The sequence below is a fragment of the Leptodactylus fuscus genome, chromosome 1 (genome assembly GCF_031893055.1).
Source record: "Leptodactylus fuscus isolate aLepFus1 chromosome 1, aLepFus1.hap2, whole genome shotgun sequence".
NCBI lineage: Eukaryota > Metazoa > Chordata > Amphibia > Anura > Leptodactylidae > Leptodactylus > Leptodactylus fuscus.
In genome coordinates, this window is record NC_134265.1 from 216,570,567 (window position 1) to 216,595,539 (window position 24,973).

A 24,973-nucleotide genomic window follows, 5' to 3' on the forward strand; every position below is an offset into this window, starting at 1 on the left:
ATAATATTAAATAAATAATATTTATACATGAAGCTGCAATTTTTTTAATAAATAATACAATTTATGATTAGGATTAACGGTGTTCATTAGCTGATTACATTGGATAGATATATTCCACAATAATGCCCGTTTGCTTTAGGCTAAAACTTTAAATTTCGTTTTTCTCACAATATTGATTTTTGGACTTAGGCCATTTTTCCGTTGAGCTCTTCATATACAAAATACATTTAAAATAATAGCTTAAGGTGTAGACAATGTGTATATATACTATATATACCGCAACATCAACTACAAGACCACAGACTCCCAAAAACACTGATACAGAAGACAGGCAAAATTTTGCTTTTATTCACTAATATGTTAAAGATCTATACTGCACCTACCAAACTGTGACACCAAAATCTAACTTTTTGAGATTTCACAGCATACCGTATATAAAAAATCAATTTAATCATTCATTTATACAAGCAACTTTGCAGCAAACAGAGATTAAAAGCAACACAAAAATTCAAATTTGCCACAAAAGTGCGACTCGAGAAATTTCTGCAAACAAAATGTAATTTCCAAAAAACTGCAATATGTGAGGAGTTCATACATACCACACATGTATATATCTATATATTTACAGGGGCGGGTGTTAAAGAGACGCCAAATCGCAGAAATGCGCCAGCCCATTTTATGCATGCAAATTAAATAGGACTTTACAAAAAAATATTATTTTCTATCCCCCTATAAAAATTTTAATAATCTATACGTTCATCTCTAGTGATCGTTATTACTATTATTTTAGCGTGTAACAGATATTGCTAGAGACGTATTTTACTGTAGAAAACTCAGGTATGGACAGGACAGAGATTAGGTGAAATGTAAACTTTATTTACGACTTTGTGTATGTATTGTGTGTTTGGTGCGACTATTTTTTTTGGCGCTGCGACCTGGACAATGGTAAATGTCTGGGTGACAGCACCAATAAACTTTCTGGTTATGTTCAGAGGGTATTACATAAGAATACCCCTCTAATACCCCTCTGTATATGGCAATCAGAGTGCAAAAGTATAGTATGCTCTCTGATTGATAGGAGAGGGGGTAACAGGGACTGAAGCCCCTGATACCCCTCTCCTGGGGTCACATACAGGTTATGTCCAGAGAGGAGAATGCTTCCTCACCTCTGTGCAACCTGCAGGGAACCTCCTCCCCCTCCCCTTCCTATTACAGTTCACAAGATGCTTCCCGAGACAGGAGGGGAGGGGGACACTTTAAAGTCCTGTATCTCAGGACTCATTTGGGCTATGAAGATACTTTTAGATTCATTTTAAAGATGAGAATATCATCTCATTATAAAGATCTTCTTAATAGCCTTTATAGATACGGAGCAAATCGCTGTTAAATATGATTCAATGGGATCTCAATGCTGAATAGCATTTTCAACAGTGAATTGCTTCGGCACTGTAAGTGTAAAATAAATCTAAAATTATCTTCATAGACTAAACAAGTCCAGAGATTTCGGTATTAGAAGTAAAGACGTAGCAGCTATGTCCTCAGCTAGAGAAGTGCCACCCTGGGAGGACGTAGAGCTACGTCTTTGGCAAGGAAAAGGTTAAATATTATTTTTAAAATGTTACAGTTTTAGAATTTGAGGATGCATTTTTTTCCACTTAACTAATATCTAAAGTAGGTTATTTGCACCAGTAACATTCTTAATCTGCAGTATAAATTCAATGATAGGGGTTAAACATGAATTTTGTCTCATGTTCAGCAGAATATTTTCTAATAATAGCAAATAAAACTTGGATAAGTTTCAAGATAATTTTAATAGAATCTTATACATAAATGATCCAAGTTAGTGAGATTTTTTTAAATTGTACTTAAGTACATATATTCTGTATGTGTCTCATACATCATTCTGTGTACAATGTACATTGTAGTGGCAATATTAATACAAAGCTTTAAAGAGGACACCTAGGGAGACTCTGACCCAGATTCCGTCAAAAATCAGTGGCGAGAAAAGTCCTGCAGAATAAAAATGGCGGAATCCCGATGAATTCCTGAATGAATTCTGTTTTAGCAGGCGGGCTCTTTATCGTTCGGTCCTCTAGTCGATCCAAACGACTGAAAGCACGACACAAGTGTGAACCTAGCCTAAGTTTGTTGTAAACAAAAATCACAAAAAATCCTACCCTTCACACATATTATAGTGAAAATAAAATTATAAAAATAACTACAAATAATTGATATTGCTGTGTCTGTATGAGCCAAAACTAAAAAAATATTTTTAATTTAGTTATTTAACATGCAAAATAAACAACATAAAACAAGTTAAAAAGCAATGGCAAAATTGTTCCAAACAAATAAAAATTCATCAAAAAGTTACAAAGGTCTCAAAGGGTACAAATGGGTACGAATAAAAAAAAAAAAAAACAGCTCAACCTGCAAAAAATCTACACTTACCCAGGTTGATCAACTGACAAATTAAAAATATAAAACCAAATTTTTAAAATGTTTTTATTGTGCAAAAGTATTAAAACATAAAAAAACCTTTATGCTACACAGTGAACACTGTAAACAGAAACCCTCTTTAAATGTGACAATTACTATATATTTTCTAATCTTTCCCTAAAAATGAAAGTTTATATGTATCCCAAATTGGTTCCGTTAAAAAAGTACAGATGTTCTGACAATAAACAAGCCATCATATGGCTATGTTGATAGAAAAATCTAAATAAGTTATGGCTCTCGAAAGATGGGTATGAAAAAGCAAAAATATGCAGTGTCCTGAAAGCCAAACTAGGACACATAGGCTAAGTCCCAGTACACATCTGCGCAAGGATTTCCGTTTGGGGGGTCTGCTTGGGGACCCCCCTAACGGAAACCGAATCCGCACAAAAAAACAGTTACCTTAGGAAACTTGTGGACTTCCTAGACTATAATGGGGTCCATGTGGTTTCTGTTCAGTTTCACATGACAAATGCGAAAATGCACCGTTTTTCTCTCTGCGTTTTTCATGTGGAGAGGGAAACGGCATGCCTGAACGCAGATGTGAACCGGGCCTAAGGCCTCATGTAGCGAATCACAGCCAAAAAACATTTTCCTCTATATATGGTATGTGGTTGTGCTGTTGTTTCTGGTAGAACAAACTTATCCAGCTTTATATGACTATAATGGTGATTATAGTGATTATTGGATGACTCATAGGGACCCAAACTATATAGTAAAGCTAAGTAAGCTACAGTAAGTGTCAGGTTATTATAACTGCCCTAGCATTTCATTCTCTTTAAGGCATTGATTATTGCAAATTAGCCTGTAAATTCTTCCTTCTGTGACATCAAGTAACTGATGATTGTTACAGAGGAAAAGAAACTTTGTGGAGTCATTCAAGAAGTTAAAAAGTAACCCATATTGCTTAATCTTAGAAGCAATAAAAAGTGTAATACATTTATATTACTAAATTCTCAACAGTAGTGACCACTAAAAAGTTTATGTGCACTAGATTCCTATTTCTCACAAACGCCTCAACCACTGCAGACACAGAAGGCGAGAGCAAAATTCAGTATTAGTAGCTAATTGGTAAAATAAAGGCTAAATCTGTAAATCTCAGGCACTTACAACTACTGCAAGTTCTACAATTAACATTAAGGTAATGTGTAATCTTAGAAATAATAAGTGTAAATATATTTAGTATTGAGATTAACAATATGGTGAATAGACCACTCAGAATCTTATGTGCAGTAGGCTTTTCTGTTCTCACAGGCCTCAAGCATAAGGGTAGCTGACTGAAAATTTCAGAACTACAGTACAGAATTCAGTATCTAGCTAATAAAAAGACTAACCCTATATTCACATGAAAAATCATCTGTGTGACTGCAGTTTTTTTAATAGCCATTAGAGATGAGCGAGTAGTATTCGATGCGCTTAACCCCTTGGTGTTTGGCGGCTTACACGCATTTCTATGGCGGCGAGGTATTCAATCGAATATTACTCGCTCATCTCTAATAGCCATCACACAGCCACAGGACTCTTTTTTTGTCTGTAAAATATAAGGGATCCTTGAAAAAGAAGACCATCCCAGGTGAAAAACTGGTGTCAAAAATGGAATGTCAAAAATGTGAAACGTAGTGTATGGCCGGTGGCTGAAATGACCCATCATGACCACGTAGAATGCAGATTTCATTTTTCCAGGGAAGTTTACAAAACCCATTTTACAAAACCCCATTAGGAAATTCTAAGTTGATAAAATTTCAATATGAACTGTGTAATACTGTATTTATTCAGAAGGGGGAACTGTATGGTAACTGAAATTGTATATGGTTTCCCCACAAATTATCACGTATTAAGTCACCATGTATTCATTTTATTGTCAAGCATTGTGACTAGCCAAGCACTGTGGGAAAAGCGAACAATATTAGGAATGAATGGATGGTATCTACTCTTCTGTTTCCTCCCTGCTATGCCGTAGGAATGAATGGACGCCGCCGCGCGCAGGGGGTTAATTGGCCAAATGCCAGCACAGATCTACATCTCAGATGTAGCAGAGCTGAGTATACAATAGTCGATAGACAAGTCCACTTACCGCTGCCGCTCCCCGTCTGTTCTATTCTTGCCTCTTCTCGGTCCGTGCACGCCCCTTGCTCCCAGGTTACTGTTACAGACCTAGGAAGAAGGCGGGGCTTGTGGCTTAGGAGAGTGTGGGTGGGTACTGTACCCGCCCACACTCTCCTAAGCCACAACAAGCCCTGCCTATTCTCAGCATCAGTAACACTAACCTGGGAGGTGGGGGCACATACGGTGCTCTGAAGACATGCGCAGTACAAGAAGAGGAGCGAGAAAAGCGCGGATCGGTAGTGGCAGCTGGTAAGTAGACAACAGGGGGGACTTAGGTAGCCGGGGGATTTTTTAATCACTACACAGCATGGATTCTAACAATTAAAGCTTTCAATTGTTAGATTCCATGCTGTGTAGTGAATAGGAACGTTTTTAAAATCCGATCTCCGATTAGTAAAAAAATTCCGTTGACTTGCATTGGGATCGGAATTGGGATCGAGATTGGGTTCGAATGAAAAATGATCAGAAATCGGATTTCAAAATCGATCCTGAAAAGTCAAGATCGGCTCAACCCTAGTCAAGAACCCCAATAAAGATTGTATATAATGGACAATCCCCATTTCGACTTTACTGATCAAGGCTACGTGCAGTCAACAGGTCAATAAAATGGCACAAATGACATTATAGTTTAAGCCCTTTGAAATGTATGGGCTCGTAATTTTATCCACAATTGCGAATAAACGAACAGTCATGTGCATGAGGCATTATACATCATTGTGTTATTGAATATGTGAATATTATCAAATGGGATAACAGGTCTTATGATGCATAGTTATTTCAAACAAGCAGTCAAAGCAATCCAGCTGAATTGTGCCCATTACTAAAGCAGATAAAACCACTCTAAACATTAAGCTATCAGAATAGTTTTAGGGGTGTGCCATCCTGGCATTTGATTCAACAATGCCTATGCAATGTGTTTGAATATTCCAAGCTGTAGGCACATACTATGTTTCATAAAGGGAACTGTTTCTTAGGATCACCGTTGAACAATATTTTACAGTGTACATATAACATTCATAAAAGCTCAGTTACTTAAGCAAAAGAAAAAACCAAAACAAAAAGGTGCTTTGTGATCACATATGCAACATAGAATTAGCACCTTCCACGTCTCTTGACATAGAATTATAAGAAAAGATGCACCAGAATTGTTATCTCATAGGGAATGCATTTTTTTTTTTTATACTAAAAACAGACATGTCAGAAGAACTGGTCCTTTTGATGTACTCAAGTGTGTGAAGAACTCAATATGCTTTATTGAAGTGTTTAAAATGAAATTTCAAGCCTGGCAGAGACTTTTCATCAGTTACGCGCACCTTTTTACAAGTGGATAGCACCATACGGAAACAGGACTTTTACTCCTGCTGATTGTACATGTAATGCATTTTTTAAAATCTTTTTCCTATATAGCTAGGTTATAACTAGATTGGCAAACCTCTGAAGACTTGGTCCGGACATGTCGACCCTCCAATTCATTTCGGTAACAATTTGTTCATATATACTCTGCGGTCTAAAGTGATCAAAAGGGGAGGTGTAAAATAATGACAGTTATACTCATCTTCCCTCACATCTTCTGGGCCTTCTTGCCGCATCTGGCACTCTGTCTAGGCACTCTGGCCTGGTTGATGTCATGCACCCCATTGGCACCACTGAGGCCCAAACACAGGGGCACATTGACTTCATGATATCATGACTCTTGGCTCTCCCCATGTGATTTTTGAGGTCTGTGATTGTGGCCCTGGAGTGAATGATGTCACCAGAAAAGGACATAGAGAGAGCGCCAGGTGCAGCAATGAGACCCAGAAGAGGTGAGGGAAAATGACTATAACTGATATTATTTTTTTTATAATTCTAATATACTCTGGGGTCTGACGAGAACCCAAAGTATAACAATTTCACTTCCAGTTTGCAGGTGATGAACCCCGGATGTTTTCTGGTGAAACATAAAGCCTTTGAAAAATTTGGGTCAAATTTGGTTCAATCTGAATGGGTTAGCTAATCTTTAGTAGTTTTTAAAATTCCTAATGGTGCCATGACCACAAAAAAATCCAGCAGCCACAGTTGTAGCAATCCTTGGGGGCGCAAGTGACTTCTTTCACTTACAATAATGAAGTCGTTGCAGGGTGACACAGTGACTCTTTCTTAAAATTGCCACGTATCCCTAGCCTTAAAGCTACCTCTATTGAACTAGCAAAAAAATGTGAATCCAGGTCTATGAATCTGTAATACAGGCTGTAATATTAATGGAGTGTATATACAAAGTTACTTGAGGCTAAGGCCCCATGTAGCGAACTGCAGTAAAAAAAAAAAGACCGCGGCGGAATTGAATCACATTTTTTTCAGCAGTGTTTTTCACATTAAGTCCACTGATTTTTCTTCTGGGGAGTTTCTGCTTCAACTATACCTATATGTGTAATAAAATAAGAATTTAAAACAAACTATACCTATATGGAAAATATAAGTCTTTCTGTAAGTATAATTTACATGCTGTGATTTACAAAAATGCAATGGTTTTTGAAACTACAGCATGTCCGCTGTGGATTTTTTCCTGCAATGTGTGGGTGGGATTATCTAGAATCCCATACACTTTGCAGGTAGTGTAAAATGCAGTGGTATTTACCGCTACATGAGGTCCCAGCCTAAAAGGATTGTCCAAATCAATTTTAAAAGACCCCAACGTGCTGCAAATAGTGGCAATAAAATAAAAAGTGACCTCTCCCAAGTTCACTGTTTCCATTGTCGACAGCATCTTGCCTTTGTTTGCAGGTCACAGCTGATATCAGCAGTGACATCCTATTTAAGGGCAGGTCTGCAGCATTGACCTCTTCACAAACAAAACGTCACCGCCAAGACCAGTCAGTCACATGATGCCATTTGTGAACAGGTCACCGCTGAGACCATTTGACTGAGGGGAGGTCTCTGCTGAAGCCAAACAAGATGTCACTGCTGACTTCAGCCAAGACCCAAACACATAAGCAAGGAGTTGTTGACATTAGTAAAGAGGGACCTGAAGAGGTAAGTAAACATAGGCATAAAATCAGTAAAAGGGCTAGAAACAAAGCATTATGGGAGATAAAGTCTTGTATTTTATGGGCCTTTTTGCAGAGGCCAACAATTGACATTTGGCAGCTGATTGCATAACATAAATTTGCTTTGTCAAAAGGGGGTGCGCTGCGTACCATATGCAAACTGTATGGGGGTGACAGTATTAATGATTTTTTGTCCTCATACTCAGGATCACTGCTCATACAGATTCACATGTTATCATTGATCTGTGCTTTTACCAGCCAGGAAATCCTGCAATTTAAAAAGAAACAACCATAATAAAGATTAGAATTTTGATTTCTAGCACCAAGTATTTTATACCATGGATATGTTTAGATGCACTTGGGTTGAAATAGCACCGAAAATTTTTTTCAAATTATTCTCTGAGAATTAATCTGAAATTGTACAAAATTGCTAAAATGTCCAGCAGTGCATGAGTAATGCTACAGCTCCTGGCAATACCTGAACTTTGTGAATATAGGAATGAAAATTGATAACCTTCTTGATCTCCTGAATCTATCAGATGAATCAAAATTGCTCCAAAAAAAAAAAAAAAATTGAATATTATCTCACTGTGGTTAAAATGCAGTCATTTGGCAATTCATAGTTGCCAACATTAATTTCATAGATAGTGAGGTGCTAAAAGTGATATGTATGTACAAGGATTAAATACTATTGAATGGCGATGACACAAGTAAAATGTGAGAAATATACATCAGCAGCAAGAAATCTGAGTTAATTATAGGAATGGAAAACTGAGAAATGTCAGTCTAGACATGAGATGAGTCAATTAAAAAAGTAATACAAAACTGTACAATTGAAACATTTGGGAAGCCAGTAAATACAATGGCAAAAAAGTATTCATTTGGCCAAAAATAAAACGGAGCAACTGACTGCTTCTGATTAGTGTCAGTGGCCCTGACAGGTCCGGCAGCACATCTGTCTGAAGTATGGTCGGCTACAGAACTTAAACTTGAGCACCAGGGGGCAGTAGGCCACTTTGTTGACATCTTTACATTCTGTAGAGTGCAAAAGGAAAGACCATTAGAAACATGAAAGAACTGTAGAAAAAGAAGGGAAAATGTATATAGGAAATAGATGGGGTGGGGTAGATGTAGGAGGAATATAATATACAATATAATGTACAGGGGGAACAGTTACTAAGAATGAGAATTGAAAGACAGGCAATATCTCATATATCTCCCTATATTATAAAAATGAATTCTTGTCTGTCTGTCTGTCTGTCTGTCCGTCTGTCTGTTCTCTAATGCGAACCAAACGACTGGACCGATCTTCACCAAATTTGGTACAGCGATACTTCAGATATCCGGGAAGGTTTAAGACGAGACTCCAACTCGCTTGGACGTACCGTTGCTGAGATACAGCATTCCAAACACAGTCCCCCCCCTTTAGCCAATACAAACCTGCAAGACTTTCACTCATATTCCAACTGCAATACACACGGTCACTCCACATGCACAACCCAACACTGATATCCAAACTGAGATACACGCATCAGAGGATTAGATACACAGATCAGCACACAGTATCACACGCCACAGGATTAGATACACGGGTCTGCACACAGTCCCACACACCAGAGGATTAAATACGCACTTCTGCACACAGTTCCACACACTGAAGGATTAGATACGCGCATCTGCACACATTTGTACACGCCATAGGATTAGATACAAGCGTCTGCACAGAGTACCACATGCCGTATGATTAGATACACGCGTCTACACAGAGTTCCACACTCCAGAGGATTAGATACGCACGTCTGCACACAGTACCACACGGGGGAGGATTAGATACGCGCGTCTACACACAGTACCACATGCCATAGGATTAGATACGTGCATCTGCACACAGCACCACATGCCGGGGGATTGGATACGCGCGTCTACACACAGTTCCACATGTCGTAGGATTAGATACGCACCTCTTCACACAATACCACACAGGGGAGGATTAGATACACGTGTCTTCACACAGTTGTACACGCCATAGGATTAGATACACGCGTCTGCACACAGTACCAAATGCTGTAGGATTAGATACGCGCGTCTACACATAGTTCTACACGCCAAAGGATTAGATACGCACCTCTTCACACAATACCACACAAGGGAGGATTAGATACGTGTGTGCACACAGTACCACAAGCCAGAGAATTAGATACGCGTCTCCACACACAGTATCACACGGGGGAGGATTAGATACGCGCATCTACACACAGTACCACATGCCATAGGATTAGCTACGCATGTCTACACACAGTACCACATGCCGGGGGATTGGATACGCGCATCTATACACAGTTCCACACGCCATAGGATTAGATACGTGTCTCTTCACACAATACCACACAGGGGAGGATTAGATACACGTGTCTTCACACAGTTGTACACGCCATAGGATTAGATACACGCATCTGCACACAGTACCACATGCCGTAGGATTAGATACGCGCGTCTACACACAGTACCACATGCTGTAGGATTAGATACGCGTGTCTGCACAAAGTACCACTTGCCTTAGGATTAGATACATGTATCTACACACAGTTCCACACTCCAGAGGATTAGATACGCGCATCTGCACACATTTGTACACACCATAGGATTAGATACAAGCGTCTGCACAGAGTACCACATGCCGTAGGATTAGATACACGCGTCTACACAGAGTTCCACACTCCAGAGGATTAGATACGCGTGTCTGCACACAGTTGTACACACCATAGGATTAGATACACGCGTCTGCACACAGTACCACATGCAGTAGGATTAGATACATGCGTCTACACATAGTTCCACATGCCGAAGGATTAGATACGCGCCTCTTCACATAATACCACACAGGGGAGGATTACATACGTGTGTGTGCAAACAGTACCACACTTTGGAGGATTAGATACATGCCTCTGCACACAGTACCACAAGCCAGAGAATTAGATACGCGTCTCAGCACACAGTATCACACGGGGGAGGATTAAATACGCGTGTCTACACACAGTACCACATGCCATAGGATTAGATACGCGCATCTGCACACAGTACCACATGCCGGGGGATTGGATATGTGCGTCTACACACAGTTCCACACACCATAGGATTAGATACGCGCCTCTTCACACAATACCACACAGGGGAGGATTAGATACATGCATCTGCACAAAGTACCACATGCCAGATAATTAGATACGCGTTTCAGCACACAGTACCACACGGGGGAGGATTAGATACGCGCATCTGCACACAGTACCTCACGCCAGGGATTAGATACACCTGTCTGCACACAGTACCACACGCCAGAGGATTAGATACGCGCGTCTGCACATAGTACCACATGCCGTAAGATTAGATATGCATGTCTGCACACAGTTTCATTTACCGGAGGATTAGATATGTGCCTCTTCACACAATGCCACACGGGGGAGGATTAGATACACACATCTCTACACAGTACCACACCAACAAGGATTAGATACTTGCGTCTAAACACAGTACTGCACGGGGAAGGATTAGATACAGCTTTACTCCAGGTATCCATAACAACTGATCACAGGTTTTTCACTGATATCCAAAATGAGATACACATAATCACATGACGCTTATGGACAAACACACAAACCACATACAAAATACACCAGTGCAAAATTGGACAATTCTTATGGGGCCACTACACAAACATAAAATGTAATATACCCGTGCGAAGCCGGGTCCTCCCTCTAGTATATATATAAAAATAAGTTTCTATCGGTCTGCCTGTCTGTTTGTTCTTTATGCGTGACCAAACAACTGGACCGATCTTCACTAAATTTGGCACACAAATACATCAGGTGTCCGGGAAAGTTTTAGGTCAGGTCTCAACTCTCTCGTTCCTGAGATACAGTATTCCCAAAACAATGACCTGCATTAGCAATACAAACCTGTAAGTCTTTCACTCCTATTCCAACTGCCATACATATGGTTACTCCACATGTCCACAGCATTACTCCAGGTTTCAATGACTGATATACAACACTGATACACATCAAAGGATTAGATACACAGCTCAGCATACACAATCGCACATCAGGTAATTAGATATACAGCTCAGCACACACCAACACACACAGAGGATTAGATACACAGCTCAGCACATATCAACACAGATCAGAGGATTAAATACACTGCTCAGCACACACCAACACACATCAGAGTATTAGATACACAGCTCAGAATACACTATCACACACCAAAGGATTAGTTACAGAGCTCAGCACACAGTACCACACAACAGAAGATTAAATACACAGCTCAGAACAGTATCACACATCAGAGGATTAGTTACACAACTCAGCACACATCAGATGATTAGATACACAGCTCAGCACACAGTATCACACATCAGAGAATTAAACACACAGCTCAGCACACACCATCACACATTAGGGGATTAGATGCACGGCTCTGCACAGAGTACCACACATCAGAGCTTTACTCCAGGTTTCCATTACAACCCAACCATTTTTCTTCACTGCTGTAGGTTAGCTTTAAAGGGGCAAAGTGCTGTTGATGACACTGTTACACAAGTTCACATTCACACAGCTTTACTCCAGGTATTCCTAAGAACCAATCACAGGTTTTAAACTGATATCCAAATTGAAATACACAAGATCACATGACGCTTATGGACACACACAAACAACATACAAAATAGACCAGTGCAAAACTGGGAAAATCTTATGGGGCCATTACACAAACAATATATGAAATATACCCATGCAAAGCCGAGTCTTTCTGCTAGTAGCACATAAATACAAGACAATGGAGGGGGGGACTGTGCCTCATCATGAATTAGGCACATCTTGACATCCTTTTGCTAGGTGAAAATTCACACCAGCACCTTTCTGCTATACACTTTAACTTTATTTGCGCCACTTTTGCAGTATAACTATAATGATGATGAATCCTCCGGACTATTTATAAAAATAACATTGTTTAGTAAAACTGAGAATTTCTTACCATCTGGACTGTCAGAAGGTGCTGCCTCACATTTACTTTCGCACTGTTGCATAGGAGGGGGACGCATAGACTCTATACATTCCACCGAGGGCTGTCCTGTATGGCTCACACACTGTACAGAACGTCTCTGCTGTCCAAGTCCGCATTGTGCTGAACACTGGGGAAAAATGAATTAAATAAATATCACAAACTGTACTTTCAGTGTTGCTAGAAAATTATACTACGGTTTTTTGATCCATACCTCCGACCATTCACCTATGACCCAGCGAGGAGGAGGGCAGCGTTGCACTGTGCACCTCATACTAGTTGCAGGCTTGTCTTTTGCTTGGCATTGGGAGGGTGGCAGTGTGTTTTCATTGTCCCCTGACTTGCAAAGGACAACTCGATGTCTATATCCAGGACCGCAACTTGGAGTACACTACAGAAAAGGGAATAGCATCAGATACTTGTTTATTTGCTGTTGTTTACCTCCAATGCTTAATGTAGAACCTTTAATATAATTTATTCACTACAGTACATAAAATCTGTCCTTCATTATACTCACAATTGTTATTCCTCCAAAGAGTATTGGCTGTGAATGGCTTTTTATAAAAACAAATCTGTTGCATGTAGCTCACTGCAAAGATCTATTTGCCTGTTGCTGTCATGTCATTTTATCAGGAACTTATGTGAAAAAATGCAATATAAACACAATAGGGATGATTCATCATGCCTCGTCTGGTGTACAAGACATAAAAAAATCACAATTTTTGTTGCAAATGCTGTATTTTGTGCAAAAAGTGTGCCTTTTTCATAAACCCTGCCCTCCACTTTCCATATAAAAGTATGCAGAATGGGGAGGAAGTTGGGCCAGACAGGGACATCTTTGGTCTGATAAATTTAGGATAATGTATGGCCAAAAACAGGTCCTACCGGCATAGGTTTCAACTGAGACACACAGGACCTCCTCACAGCACCTGAATTATGAAGAGGCTCTACCTTCTAATTAATTCTGGCACTTTTCATGCCAGTGTAAAGAAGGATTAAATCCGTCGCACAAAGTACAGGTCTTAAAGGTGTTTTTCCATCTCCCACTCTCAGCAGTTTGCCTGTTGTCTCTTCTTCTCACTTCCTGTATTCTTTAGCAAGCTAGGGGGTGGGCTTTGACTGTATGATGAATAGGACACTATGAAGTACCTCACTAGAAATAGGCATTTCCTTTAACATGAGAGATGTATTATCGTTACTACAGTAGAAATCTAATATAAATGCACATCAAATAATATGTACAGTAAATGTATATTACATTACTCAGATTTGGAAAGAATAAAACAACTCAGATGCTGCAGAGAAGAGAACGGACTTCTATTAAACTCAAAGTTATCTTTGTTTTTTCATAGCAAGATAACATAAGCTCTCTTAGCCTTTATCAGCAATCCATTGTCCTGACTGCAGAGCAGTGAGAAAATTCAGAGAGCCCCCACCCAGAGGATATAGTACCCCATTCAAGATAATGCTCTGTAAACAATGAGAAGAATAATCTCACATAGCAGGCATTTCTAAAGCAATGTGTTTAAAGGGGCTCTATCATTGGGAAAAGTCATTTTTAACTAATCACATGCTTGCATAGCCTTTAGAAAGTCTATTTCACACTAACCTTTAATATGTAGATTGCCTCAGTGGTTTCTGAATAAGTCCGGTTTTATTCATATGCTAATTAGACTGTTGCACGACACATCGTGCATACCTCTCCTATTGTTTCCTATAGGAGGTTGCTGCTGCTGATGATAACTCAGTTTCCTGTTTGCCTCACACACATAGAAGATAATAGGAGAGAGGAGGCTGCTGGGAACTTCCTGTGCTGGCTGGAAGCTCATTAGCATATGAATAAAAACGGACTTATTCAGAAACCACTTGTTCAACTATGTTGAACAATCTTTGTTTTCAGATCATTTGAGAGCGGGCTGTCCATGTTCGGCGACCATCAAACTTAACTGAACTTGAATTGTTTTGTAGAAAGAAATGGTCCAAAATACCTTCATCTAGGATCCAGGAACTGATTAAAAGCTACAGGAAGCGACTAGAGGCTGTTATCTTTGCAAAAGGAGGATGTACTAAATATTAATGTCACTTTTCTGTTGAGGTGCCCATACTTTTGCACCGGTCAAATTTTGGTTTAATGCATATTGCACATTTTCTGTTAGTACAATAAACCTCATTTCAATCCTGAAATATTACTGTGTCCATCAGTTATTAGATATATCAAACTGAAATGGCTGTTGCAAATACCAAAATATTTAGAATTAAAAATGATTAAGATTAATAGGGGTGCCCAAACTTTTTCATAGGACTGTATAACAAACATAAATCAATATTTGCAGTGTTCTACAGGATTATCATAGCACACCTATCTGTAAAGGGACGTTCACACTACCGTTGGTGTCAGCTTAGCAGTGTCCGTGGCTATTGTCTGTACAAGATTTTAGCAATGGGTACTAGCTGGTTCATTTGCAATTTCCATTGATTTTGTCTTGTGTCCTTTAATGTCCGTTTGTGTCCTCTAGTGTCCGTTTACAACCATGTCCGTTTTTTCAGGTGGACAAAAAAATCCTACATACAGGACTTTTCTGTCTGTTTGAAAAAACAGACATATAACAGACAGTAACTGATAGCTATCAGTTACTGTCTGTTTGTGTCCATTATGATAGGTGTCCGTTTCTTTCTTTTAAACAGACACCTTCTGAGCGGAGACCAACGGTAGTGTGAATCCTACCTGACACACACATCACTTACTTGGAGTGGACACCAAATAGCATATGTTTAAGAAGAAGTTGGTAGATGTAATATTTCTCCTTGATACAATAGGGCAGACTTTAAGGCATTGTATGCCAGTCTTAATAAAATATATTGAACTAGTATGTAAGGACTAAAACTTAACTTTTATTATATTATCCAATAAATATATGTGCACACTAAAGATTGAGCTCTGTCAGAGCGTGATATTGGTTGGTGTGTTCCACTGATTGAGAGTATGATATTCTAATACTAAATCTTTATCACCTCATCACCCTTGTACACCGCCCAAACTCTGATATTTTCTCTGCTCTTACAGTAAAACTAAATGTACCTTCACTCGATAATGCTTGGCTATTTGGCTGTTGGAAATGTAGCCCAAAAACCATTGCACTCATAAGGTGAAGAAACACTATCTATAACTATCCTAGATAGTCACATACAGTGTTACATAGATTTGAGTTTGTGATTCACCATTCCTGCTCGTAACATGAGCATGCTGCCCACAGCCTAAACCTACATATAAGGTACCCCGTGTCTCCTGTCACCTGGCTCTGATAATTGAGCACTTGATGGTTTTTGTAACTGCACTTGGGGATACTTTCACAGTTTTCCCAATTTTTCGGACTGACTGACCTTCATTTCTTAAAGTAACAATGGCCACTCGTTTTTCTTTACTTAGCTGCTTTTTTCTTGCCATAATACAAATTCTAACAGTCTATTCAGTAGGACTATCAGCTGTATATTACCTGACTTCTGCACAACACAACTAATGGGCCAAACCCAATATATAAGGTAAGAAATCCCACTTATTAAACCTGACAGGGCACACCTGTGAAGTGAAAACCATTTCCGGTGACTACCTCTTGAAGCTCATCAAGAGAATGCCTAGAGTGTGCAAAAGCAGGAATCAAAGCAAAAGGTGGCTACTTTGAAGAACCTAGAATATAAGACAGATTTTCAGTAGTTTCACACTTTTTTGTTAAGTATATAATTCCACTTGTGTTAATTCATAGTTTTGATGTCTTCAGTGTGAATCTACAATTTTCATAGTCATGAAAATACAGAAAACTTTTTGAATAGGAAGGTGTGTCCAAACTTTTGGTATGTACTGTATATTTGTTGGATAATATAATAAAAGTTAAGTTTTATTCAATACATACTGGTTCAATATTGTTTAATAAATTATTATGGATATCTAGGTAACACTCTTTTCCATTTATTTTCAATCTTAATAAAGGCCCTGATGGATGCAAGTTATCAAGAGGCTCCAGCCTAGTAAATCAGGTGTACACCCATGCACCAGAATGAATATTTATGCCAGTCAGGAACTGCCATAGATTTCCTGCATTTCTCATGCCAGAAAACTGGTGCAAATTATAATAAATATATTGGGCCAAGGCATCACCCCCTCCAGTCTGATCAGCTCTTCACCCTACTCCATCCACATATTTGAAGTGGTGAGTGAGTGCATTGTGCCATAAATGCGCCACATTATTGCACATCTATGCCAGAAAACTGATCTGTTGTTAAATTACCCTTAATGTGTATTCCAAATTTTTATGAAGCATGAATTGGAAGCATGAATAACACTGTTCACAGGTGGTGGTTTTTAATACCATATGCACATTATTGTTTCCTGATTGAAACAATTATCATAGACTCATAATTATAAATGCTATTATAAAACTTTCAAAAAAAGAAAACTATTCATAATTTATGCAAAGTTATTTTATTATTTTGGTACCTCAGACCAGTCCAGTGAAACCCATTCTGGGGGGCATTCTTTGGTATTGCAGGGCTCCAGCATGATGGGGCGAGGTGTTGGACAGTTGCTATCATCCAGAGATTTCTCCTCCCCTGATGATACCCTCCGCTGGCAGATCACACTACGGGTACGCACACCAGAGTTGCAGCTTCGGCTACATTTAGACCATGAACCTATTGCCCATCTAGAAACAATTGTGTTTATTGATGATAAACAGCATACACACTCTATACATATCTCTTTATACAACAAGCCACATGTGAATGCCTGAAAATAAGAACAATTTCAAAAGCAGCTTTATGGGAGATGCTGGATGAACAGGTGAAGCATAAATGGGATCTACAAAAACAGTTACGTTAAGCTAACGCAACATTAAGCTCACAACATGGTTGCACCATGGCTTCACATGTTGTGACATTGTCTGAAGTTAGTAAGGTATTGGCAGGATGTGGTCAAAGAGCTCATTAACTCTGCAGGTCGTCTTAAACCATTGGCTTGTGTGCTGTGATATGTGGATGATTTGCCAGGGAAAAATTGGCAATAACAAAATGTAAAAAAGCAAGAAAGCAATATTATGCTTCTACTCTGATATCCTAACACGTTTCCCTAATAAAGACTTTAAGGCCGGGGTTGTTTTGGCCAATCGCGGCATTTACGCAACATGGGGCGCTGCCCTTTAAGTGTTTTTTTAGGGAAACATGCAGGCTAAGGCCCCATGTGGCGTCCTGCTTTTGACAGAAAGTTTGCCGCTTTTTCCTCTTCGGACTTTCTTCTTCAATTATACCTACAGGGAAGCTACCAGTTTTTCCATAGGAATAATTGACATGGTGCAATTTCCAAAACTCCAGCAAGTCTGCAGTGTGTATTTTAAGGAAAAGTGGGGATGGGATTCGCTATTAAGCCACTTGGGGTCCTGGCCTCTGTGAAAAGTGTTAGGAATGTTTTGTTTTACATTATATCATTTTTGTAGTGATTGATATTAAGGATTCACTACATGGGACCTTAGCCTAAAATAACAATTGTCATCTGGTTCACTCACATATAGAATATATTATCCAACCATCATCCTTTAGGCATAAGTGTACCCATTAAATTGACTTGTTTGATGTGCCAGTAAATTGGATTTTTCCATGAAGTCACCCCATTTTGTAGGCACAATTTTAGGGTCTCTGCTAACGTAACATGACGTCCAAACAACATCATCTAAAATCTGTGCTCCAAAAGCCACATACATATCGCTTCTTCACATCTGCACCCTGCTAGGTACCCAATCAGCAGTTTATGTCCACATGTATGACATTGAATTAAAGTGGAATCCACATGCATATCAAGTGGCAAAGCAAGCTTGTTTAATTTTTGACCGTTGCCTTAACTTAGTTTCCAGAAATGAACAAATTGCAATTTTTCCAGAGATACACCATTTTAGTGCCGAATATTAGAGATGAGCGAGTAGTATTCGATCAAATTCCTCCCCTGCATAGTTATTGGTGTAATCGGTGGAATACCACATGGTAAACGCAATAAAAATTTCATTCCCCTCCCATCTTCCCTGGCGCTTTTTTTAAACCAATATCTATGCAGGGGAGGTATTCGATCGAATACACTCGCTCATCTCTACCGAATATGTTGCACCCAGCTTGTGTAAGCAAAGACACACACTCCAAAAACTGTACAACAGCTCTCTCTCAGGCTCTGAAACAAACTAGGTACAACAGTGTCATACATGTTGGCTAGGGTTGAGCAATCGGGTTTGGAAAATATCGAATTCCGATTGGCGATTGAGTAAATTTCACCATCGCGATTGGAATTCTGAACACAATCTTTTCCGGAGGGATCAAGGTTGGAGGTTATGTTCCCACAATGCTTGGCTACTGGCCAATCATTGTGGGAACAGCTAACATAATGCACCATGTTAGCTATTAGAGATGAGCGAGTACTGTTCGGATCAGTCGATCCGAACAGCACGCACGCATTGAAATGAATGGACATAGCTGGCACGCGGGGGGTTAAGCGGCCGGCCGGCGTCAAAGCGGAAGTACCAGGTGCTTCCATTCATTTCAATGCGTGCGTGCGTGCTGTTCGGATCGGCTGATCCGAACAGTACTCGCTCATCTCTATTAGCTATGGGCAGTAATCTCATAGGTTGTCGGCAGCATCAACACACCCATCAGTGATGATGCTGATGTCACCATTTTGCTGCAGATACTAGCTAGGGAGAGGAGTTCAGTTGTAGCAAGGGTCAGAGTAGGTGTTTAGCTGTGCTAGTGAGGATGTTATAGTGCTCATACTGTATATACCTTTCACAAAAGGCATCTGTTCATTTCTGGCAACCAGTGACTGTCTATAAACCAATAGGCAGTCCTGTCCTCAGATTTATATACACTCACCGGCCACTTTATTAGGTACACCATGCTAGTAACGGGTTGGACCCCCTTTTGCCTTCAGAACTGCCTCAATTCTTCGTGGCATAGATTCAACAAGGTGCTGGAAGCATTCCTCAGAGATTTTGGTCCATATTGACATGATGGCATCACACAGTTGCCGCAGATTTGTCGGCTGCACATCCATGATGCGAATCTCCCGTTCCACCACATCCCAAAGATGCTCTATTGGATTGAGATCTGGTGACTGTGTAGGCCATTGGAGTACAGTGAACTCATTGTCATGTTCAAGAAACCAGTCTGAGATGATTCCAGCTTTATGACATGGCGCATTATCCTGCTGAAAGTAGCCATCAGATGTTGGGTACATTGTGGTCATAAAGGGATGGACATGGTCAGCAACAATACTCAGGTAGGCTTTGGCATTGCAACGATGCTCAATTGGTACCAAGGGGCCAAAGAGTGCCAAGAAAATATTCCCCACACCATGACACCACCACCACCAGCCTGAACCGTTGATACAAGGCAGGATGGATCCATGCTTTCATGTTGTTGACATATATACACTCACCGGCCACTTTATTAGGTACACCTGTCCAACTGCTCGTTAACACTTAATTTCTAATCAGCCAATCACATGGCGGCAACTCAGTGCATTTAGGCATGTAGACATGGTCAAGACAATCTCCTGCAGTTCAAACCGAGCATCAGTATGGGGAAGAAAGGTGATTTGAGTGCCTTTGAACGTGGCATGGTTGTTGGTGCCAGAAGGGCTGGTCTGAGTATTTCAGAAACTGCTGATCTACTGGGATTTTCACGCACAACCATCTCTAGGGTTTGCAGAGAATGGTCCGAAAAAGAAAAAACATCCAGTGAGCGGCAGTTCTGTGGGCGGAAATGCGTTGTTGATGCCAGAGGTCAGAGGAGAATGGCCAGACTGGTTCGAGCTGATAGAAAGGCAACAGTGACTCAAATAGCCACCCGTTACAACCAAGGTAGCCAGAAGAGCATCTCTGAACGCACAGTACGTCGAACTTTGAGGCAGATGGGCTACAGCAGCAGAAGACCACACCGGGTGCCACTCCTTTCAGCTAAGAACAAGAAACTGAGGCTACAATTTGCACAAGCTCATCGAAATTGGACAATTGAAGATTGGAAAAATGTTGCCTGGTCTGATGAGTCTCGATTTCTGCTGCGACATTCGGAATGTAGGGTCAGAATTTGGCGTCAACATCATGATAGCATGGATCCATCCTGCCTTGTATCAACGGTTCAGGCTGGTGGTGGTGGTGTCATGGTGTGGGGAATATTTTCTTGGCACTCTTTGGGCCCCTTGGTACCAATTGAGCATCATTGCAACGCCAAAGCCTACCTGAGTATTGTTGCTGACCATGTCCATCCTTTTATGACCACAATGTACCCAACATCTGATGGCTACTTTCAGCAGGATAATGCGCCATGTCATAAAGCTGGAATCATCTCAGACTGGTTTCTTGAACATGACAATGAGTTCACTGTACTCCAATGGCCTCCACAGTCACCAGATCTCAATCCAATAGAGCATCTTTGGGATGTGGTGGAACGGGAGATTCGCATCATGGATGTGCAGCCGACAAATCTGCGGCAACTGTGTGATGCCATCATGTCAATATGGACCAAAATCTCTGAGGAATGCTTCCAGAACCTTGTTGAATCTATGCCACGAAGAATTGAGGCAGTTCTGAAGGCAAAAGGGGGACCAACCCGTTACTAGCATGGTGTACCTAATAAAGTGGCCGGTGAGTGTGTGTGTGTATATATATATATATATATATATATATATATATATATATATATATATATATATATATATATATATATATATATATATTACTTTGCCAAAAAGGTATACGTTCATTTCTGACAACCAGCGACTGTCCACATCCAATAGGCAGCTCTGTCATCAAACTATATTCACGTTTGAAAAAAACGTATATCTATGTTTTCTTCTAAAAAAACAGAGAGGCTGTTCCCATCAAAAAGGGGAACTCTCCAGTCACTCAACTAAATAAAAATTGCTTTTTCACTTGAAAGTTACTATTGTATTAAAAAAACATGCCCCCCAAAACTAAAAAAGTAAAAGGACCCAACAGTGGTGCTCTGGACAGTGCTCAACCACCTGTCATGAAAGGAAAAAAACAGACGTCAGCATTGCTGGTGTGTAGCGAATCTGATATTCTAAATGCTGATAAGCCAGTCCACAGAGAACTTATTACTTCATATATTGAAGCATCTTCTTCTGGAAGGACTTCGTCCTCATATTCCACTGAACGAAGCTTTGGGTCATCTGCTGTGCCAACTGTTCAATGGGGATCCAGATGACACCCTTCTAAATTAACCTGTCCAGCAAATTTGGAAGAAGCTGACGGATCTGCTGCATTATTTGATCATTCAATGTCCAAGTTCACAGACATACTGCTGTCATCTGACGATGATGAAACACAAATTCCAGATGCGGCTGCCTTCACCATCATCCAGGCCAGTCCATGTGTTAGTGTGGAAGATTGTTCAGAAGAGCCAGTGGATGATGACTATGTTGACAAAACTTGGTCTCCAGGTGAAGAGGATCAGGGAACTACTTCTGATGATGAGATTCAAGTTCGTTTGCCAGTGCCACCAAAACGTCCTCCAATTAATGCACAAATCCCAGTTATAACACACAGACCAGTAAACACTACTCCCGCCTGCATTGCTCGACCCAAAGCGCCCAAACATGCTAATCCAAAAAAGAAAGGCTCCAAACAAACTGTGTGGTTATATTTCACCAAAGATGAAAATGACCCAACGAGGGTGATATGCAAGACTTGCAAGCAGTCACTTAGCCGAGGAAAGGACACTAGGCACCTCAATACAAATGCTCTGCCTAGGCATTTGAAATCTGTACACCCATCACTTTTTAAAATATATAATCAACAAGAAAGTGAAGAGAGGGATGTGCCTGTGAACGTTGATCCACCACAAGCTTTGGCTAGTTCTTCCACCTACTTGTCCAATGTCAGTGCCACGTACACACCAACTACATGTCAAGCAATTTGTATAAAAGAATTACAGGAACCACTGGCCAAAGAGCCACGTTTGAATTTCGCATGACAATTGCTCCAACATGTTCCTCTCTTTCTGGCTCTAATATTCAGCCCACCCTCCAGCAAGTAATGGAAAGGAAAAAAAATCTATCCAGCCACACATGAGCGTGCTAAGCTGCTTACCTCCAGCATTTCAAAACTACTGGCCTTGGATATGGTCCCTTTCCGCTTTGTGGAATCAAAGGCTTTTCGCTCCCTGATGGCCCATGCTGTGCCCCAATATGTTGTACCCAGCCACCACTACTTTTCACAAAAGGCGGTCCCTGACTTGCAGAAGCATGTCAAGCAATGGACACGTGGACTTGCCAGCATGGACAGGGCCACTTCCTATCTCTGATCACACATTGGGTCAACATGTTTGACCCTTGTCAAAATGTTGACGGCAGTTTGTCGTCTGTTCTTCCAACATGAAGGAGGGTCGTTCAGAAGTCATTGGGGGTTCCAACTTACCCTTCAACAAATTCGGAAACTTCATTTCCTGAGAGTTCCGGGGACGGAATAAGTTCCACACCAGAACCTCCACCACATCATGGGGCTGGAAATGCAACTCATTTGTATCAGCATGCTAGCGGGTGAAGGTAGCAAGCAGTACTGAAATTAATTAGTTTGGGGGATCTGAGTCACACTGCTGAAAACATCAAAGATGCAATAATTGCTGAAACTGAGTTATGGTTTGGTCTGCTAGACCTCAAAATAGGCAACGTGGTCTGCGACAATGGTAGAAATTTGGCGGCGGTCCTGAATTTGTTCCCATTGACGTATATACCTTGCCTTGCGCATGTATTCAATTTGGTGGTGCAAGTGTTCTTGAAACACTATCCCGATCTTGCACCCCTGATTGACAAAGTACGAACATTCTGTGCCCATATACCGCGGTCCAAGGTAGCTTCAGCTCTTATGGCTCAGTTTCAGCGCAAACACCGCTTGCCCATTCACAGGTTCATATGTGATGTCCCCACCAGGTGGAATTCGACATTGCATATGTTGCAGAGGTTTGTCGAACAGAAGCCAGCAGTAATTGATCTTTTGATGACGAGAGGGGCCTGACATACAAATGTTGCCCCAATAAACCTCCATCTTATGGCTGTGGAGTGGACACAGTTGCATGACGTCTGTTTGGTTCTTCAGTGTCTGGAATACTGCACAAAAGTGGTCAGCGTAAACAACACCAGCAACAGCATGACTGTGCCACTTTTGTGCACATGGAAGGGATCAGGTATGTCCAACAGATGAGGAAGAAGAGATTATCTTGGAAGACAGCCAGGACTTGGAAGACCACCATGGCCACCATGACTCCAGGGCTGGACGGATCAGGCAATGGTTGGAGACTGGTTCACTGACTTGAATAGCCTCTGTGGGTACTTATTCAGAGGAGGAGGAGAATGAGGACAGGAGATTGATGTCACTGTGGAGGAGTATTTCCAGCAGTCCCAGTCAACAGACATTGTGCGTGGATGGGGGGGTGCAGAAGAGACTATAGTCAGCTTAGATGAGTTGGACAGTTATGAATTGCCACCAGGTACATTGGCACACATGTGTCATTTCATGCTAAATTGTCTTCTGGAAGATAAACATGTGAAAAACATGCTGGCAGATCCTGAATACTGGGTGGCAACCCTACTTGATCCTCGCTTCAGGGATAAAGTTCCGGGCTTCATTTCCATCACACCACAGCCTTATAGGGATATCGATATGTACCATCAAAACTGTTGGACGACTTAATGAACACATTTCCTACAGAAAGCAGTCAAGATCATCTCCAACTCCTGCACACCTTTCACAACGCTGTGGTGGTCCTAGAGACAGAAGCACAGCCTGTTGCAAGGGAAATGTGGGCATAATGGCTAATGCTTGGCTGTCTTTGTTGAGGTCTACTACAGCAACATTAAATGTAGAGGTATCAGACCGGAGACAGCATTTTTTGTTGCAGGTGCAAGACTATATGAAAACGCACATAGACATCTTACCACAAGAGTCTTTCCTGCTGGACTACTGGGTGTCAAAGATGGAAATGTGGCCTGAACTTGCCCAATATGCCCTGGGGTTACATTCCTGTCCAGCAGCTAGTGTCTGCTCAGAACGACTGTTCAGCACTGCAGGTGGTGTTGTCACAGAGCTTCGGACAAGACTCTCTGCTGACAATGTCGATCACCCAAGTTTCATAAAGATAAACGAGTCCTGGATTGAGAAGGGCTATAACACACCATTGGCATTATAAAGAAATCAATGTTGTTACAAAATGTCTCATCGATTTTCTGTAGCTACTCCTGCACA

At 40.7% G+C, this 24,973-nt stretch overlaps 1 protein-coding gene across 1 annotated transcript in view; it reads right to left on the bottom strand.

Annotated features, from left to right (window-relative positions):
• Positions 1–8,550: 8,550 nt before the first annotated feature.
• Positions 8,551–24,973, bottom strand: part of ADAMTS10 (ADAM metallopeptidase with thrombospondin type 1 motif 10) — a 120,041-nt gene continuing 103,618 nt past the window's right edge. The window contains exons 22-25 of the mRNA XM_075283700.1: positions 17,176–17,380; positions 12,898–13,074; positions 12,657–12,813; positions 8,551–8,660 (exon numbers count right to left, since the gene is read on the bottom strand). Of these exons, the coding sequence (XP_075139801.1) occupies positions 8,551–8,660; positions 12,657–12,813; positions 12,898–13,074; positions 17,176–17,380 (649 nt within the window). The remainder of the gene's footprint in view (positions 8,661–12,656; positions 12,814–12,897; positions 13,075–17,175; positions 17,381–24,973) is intronic.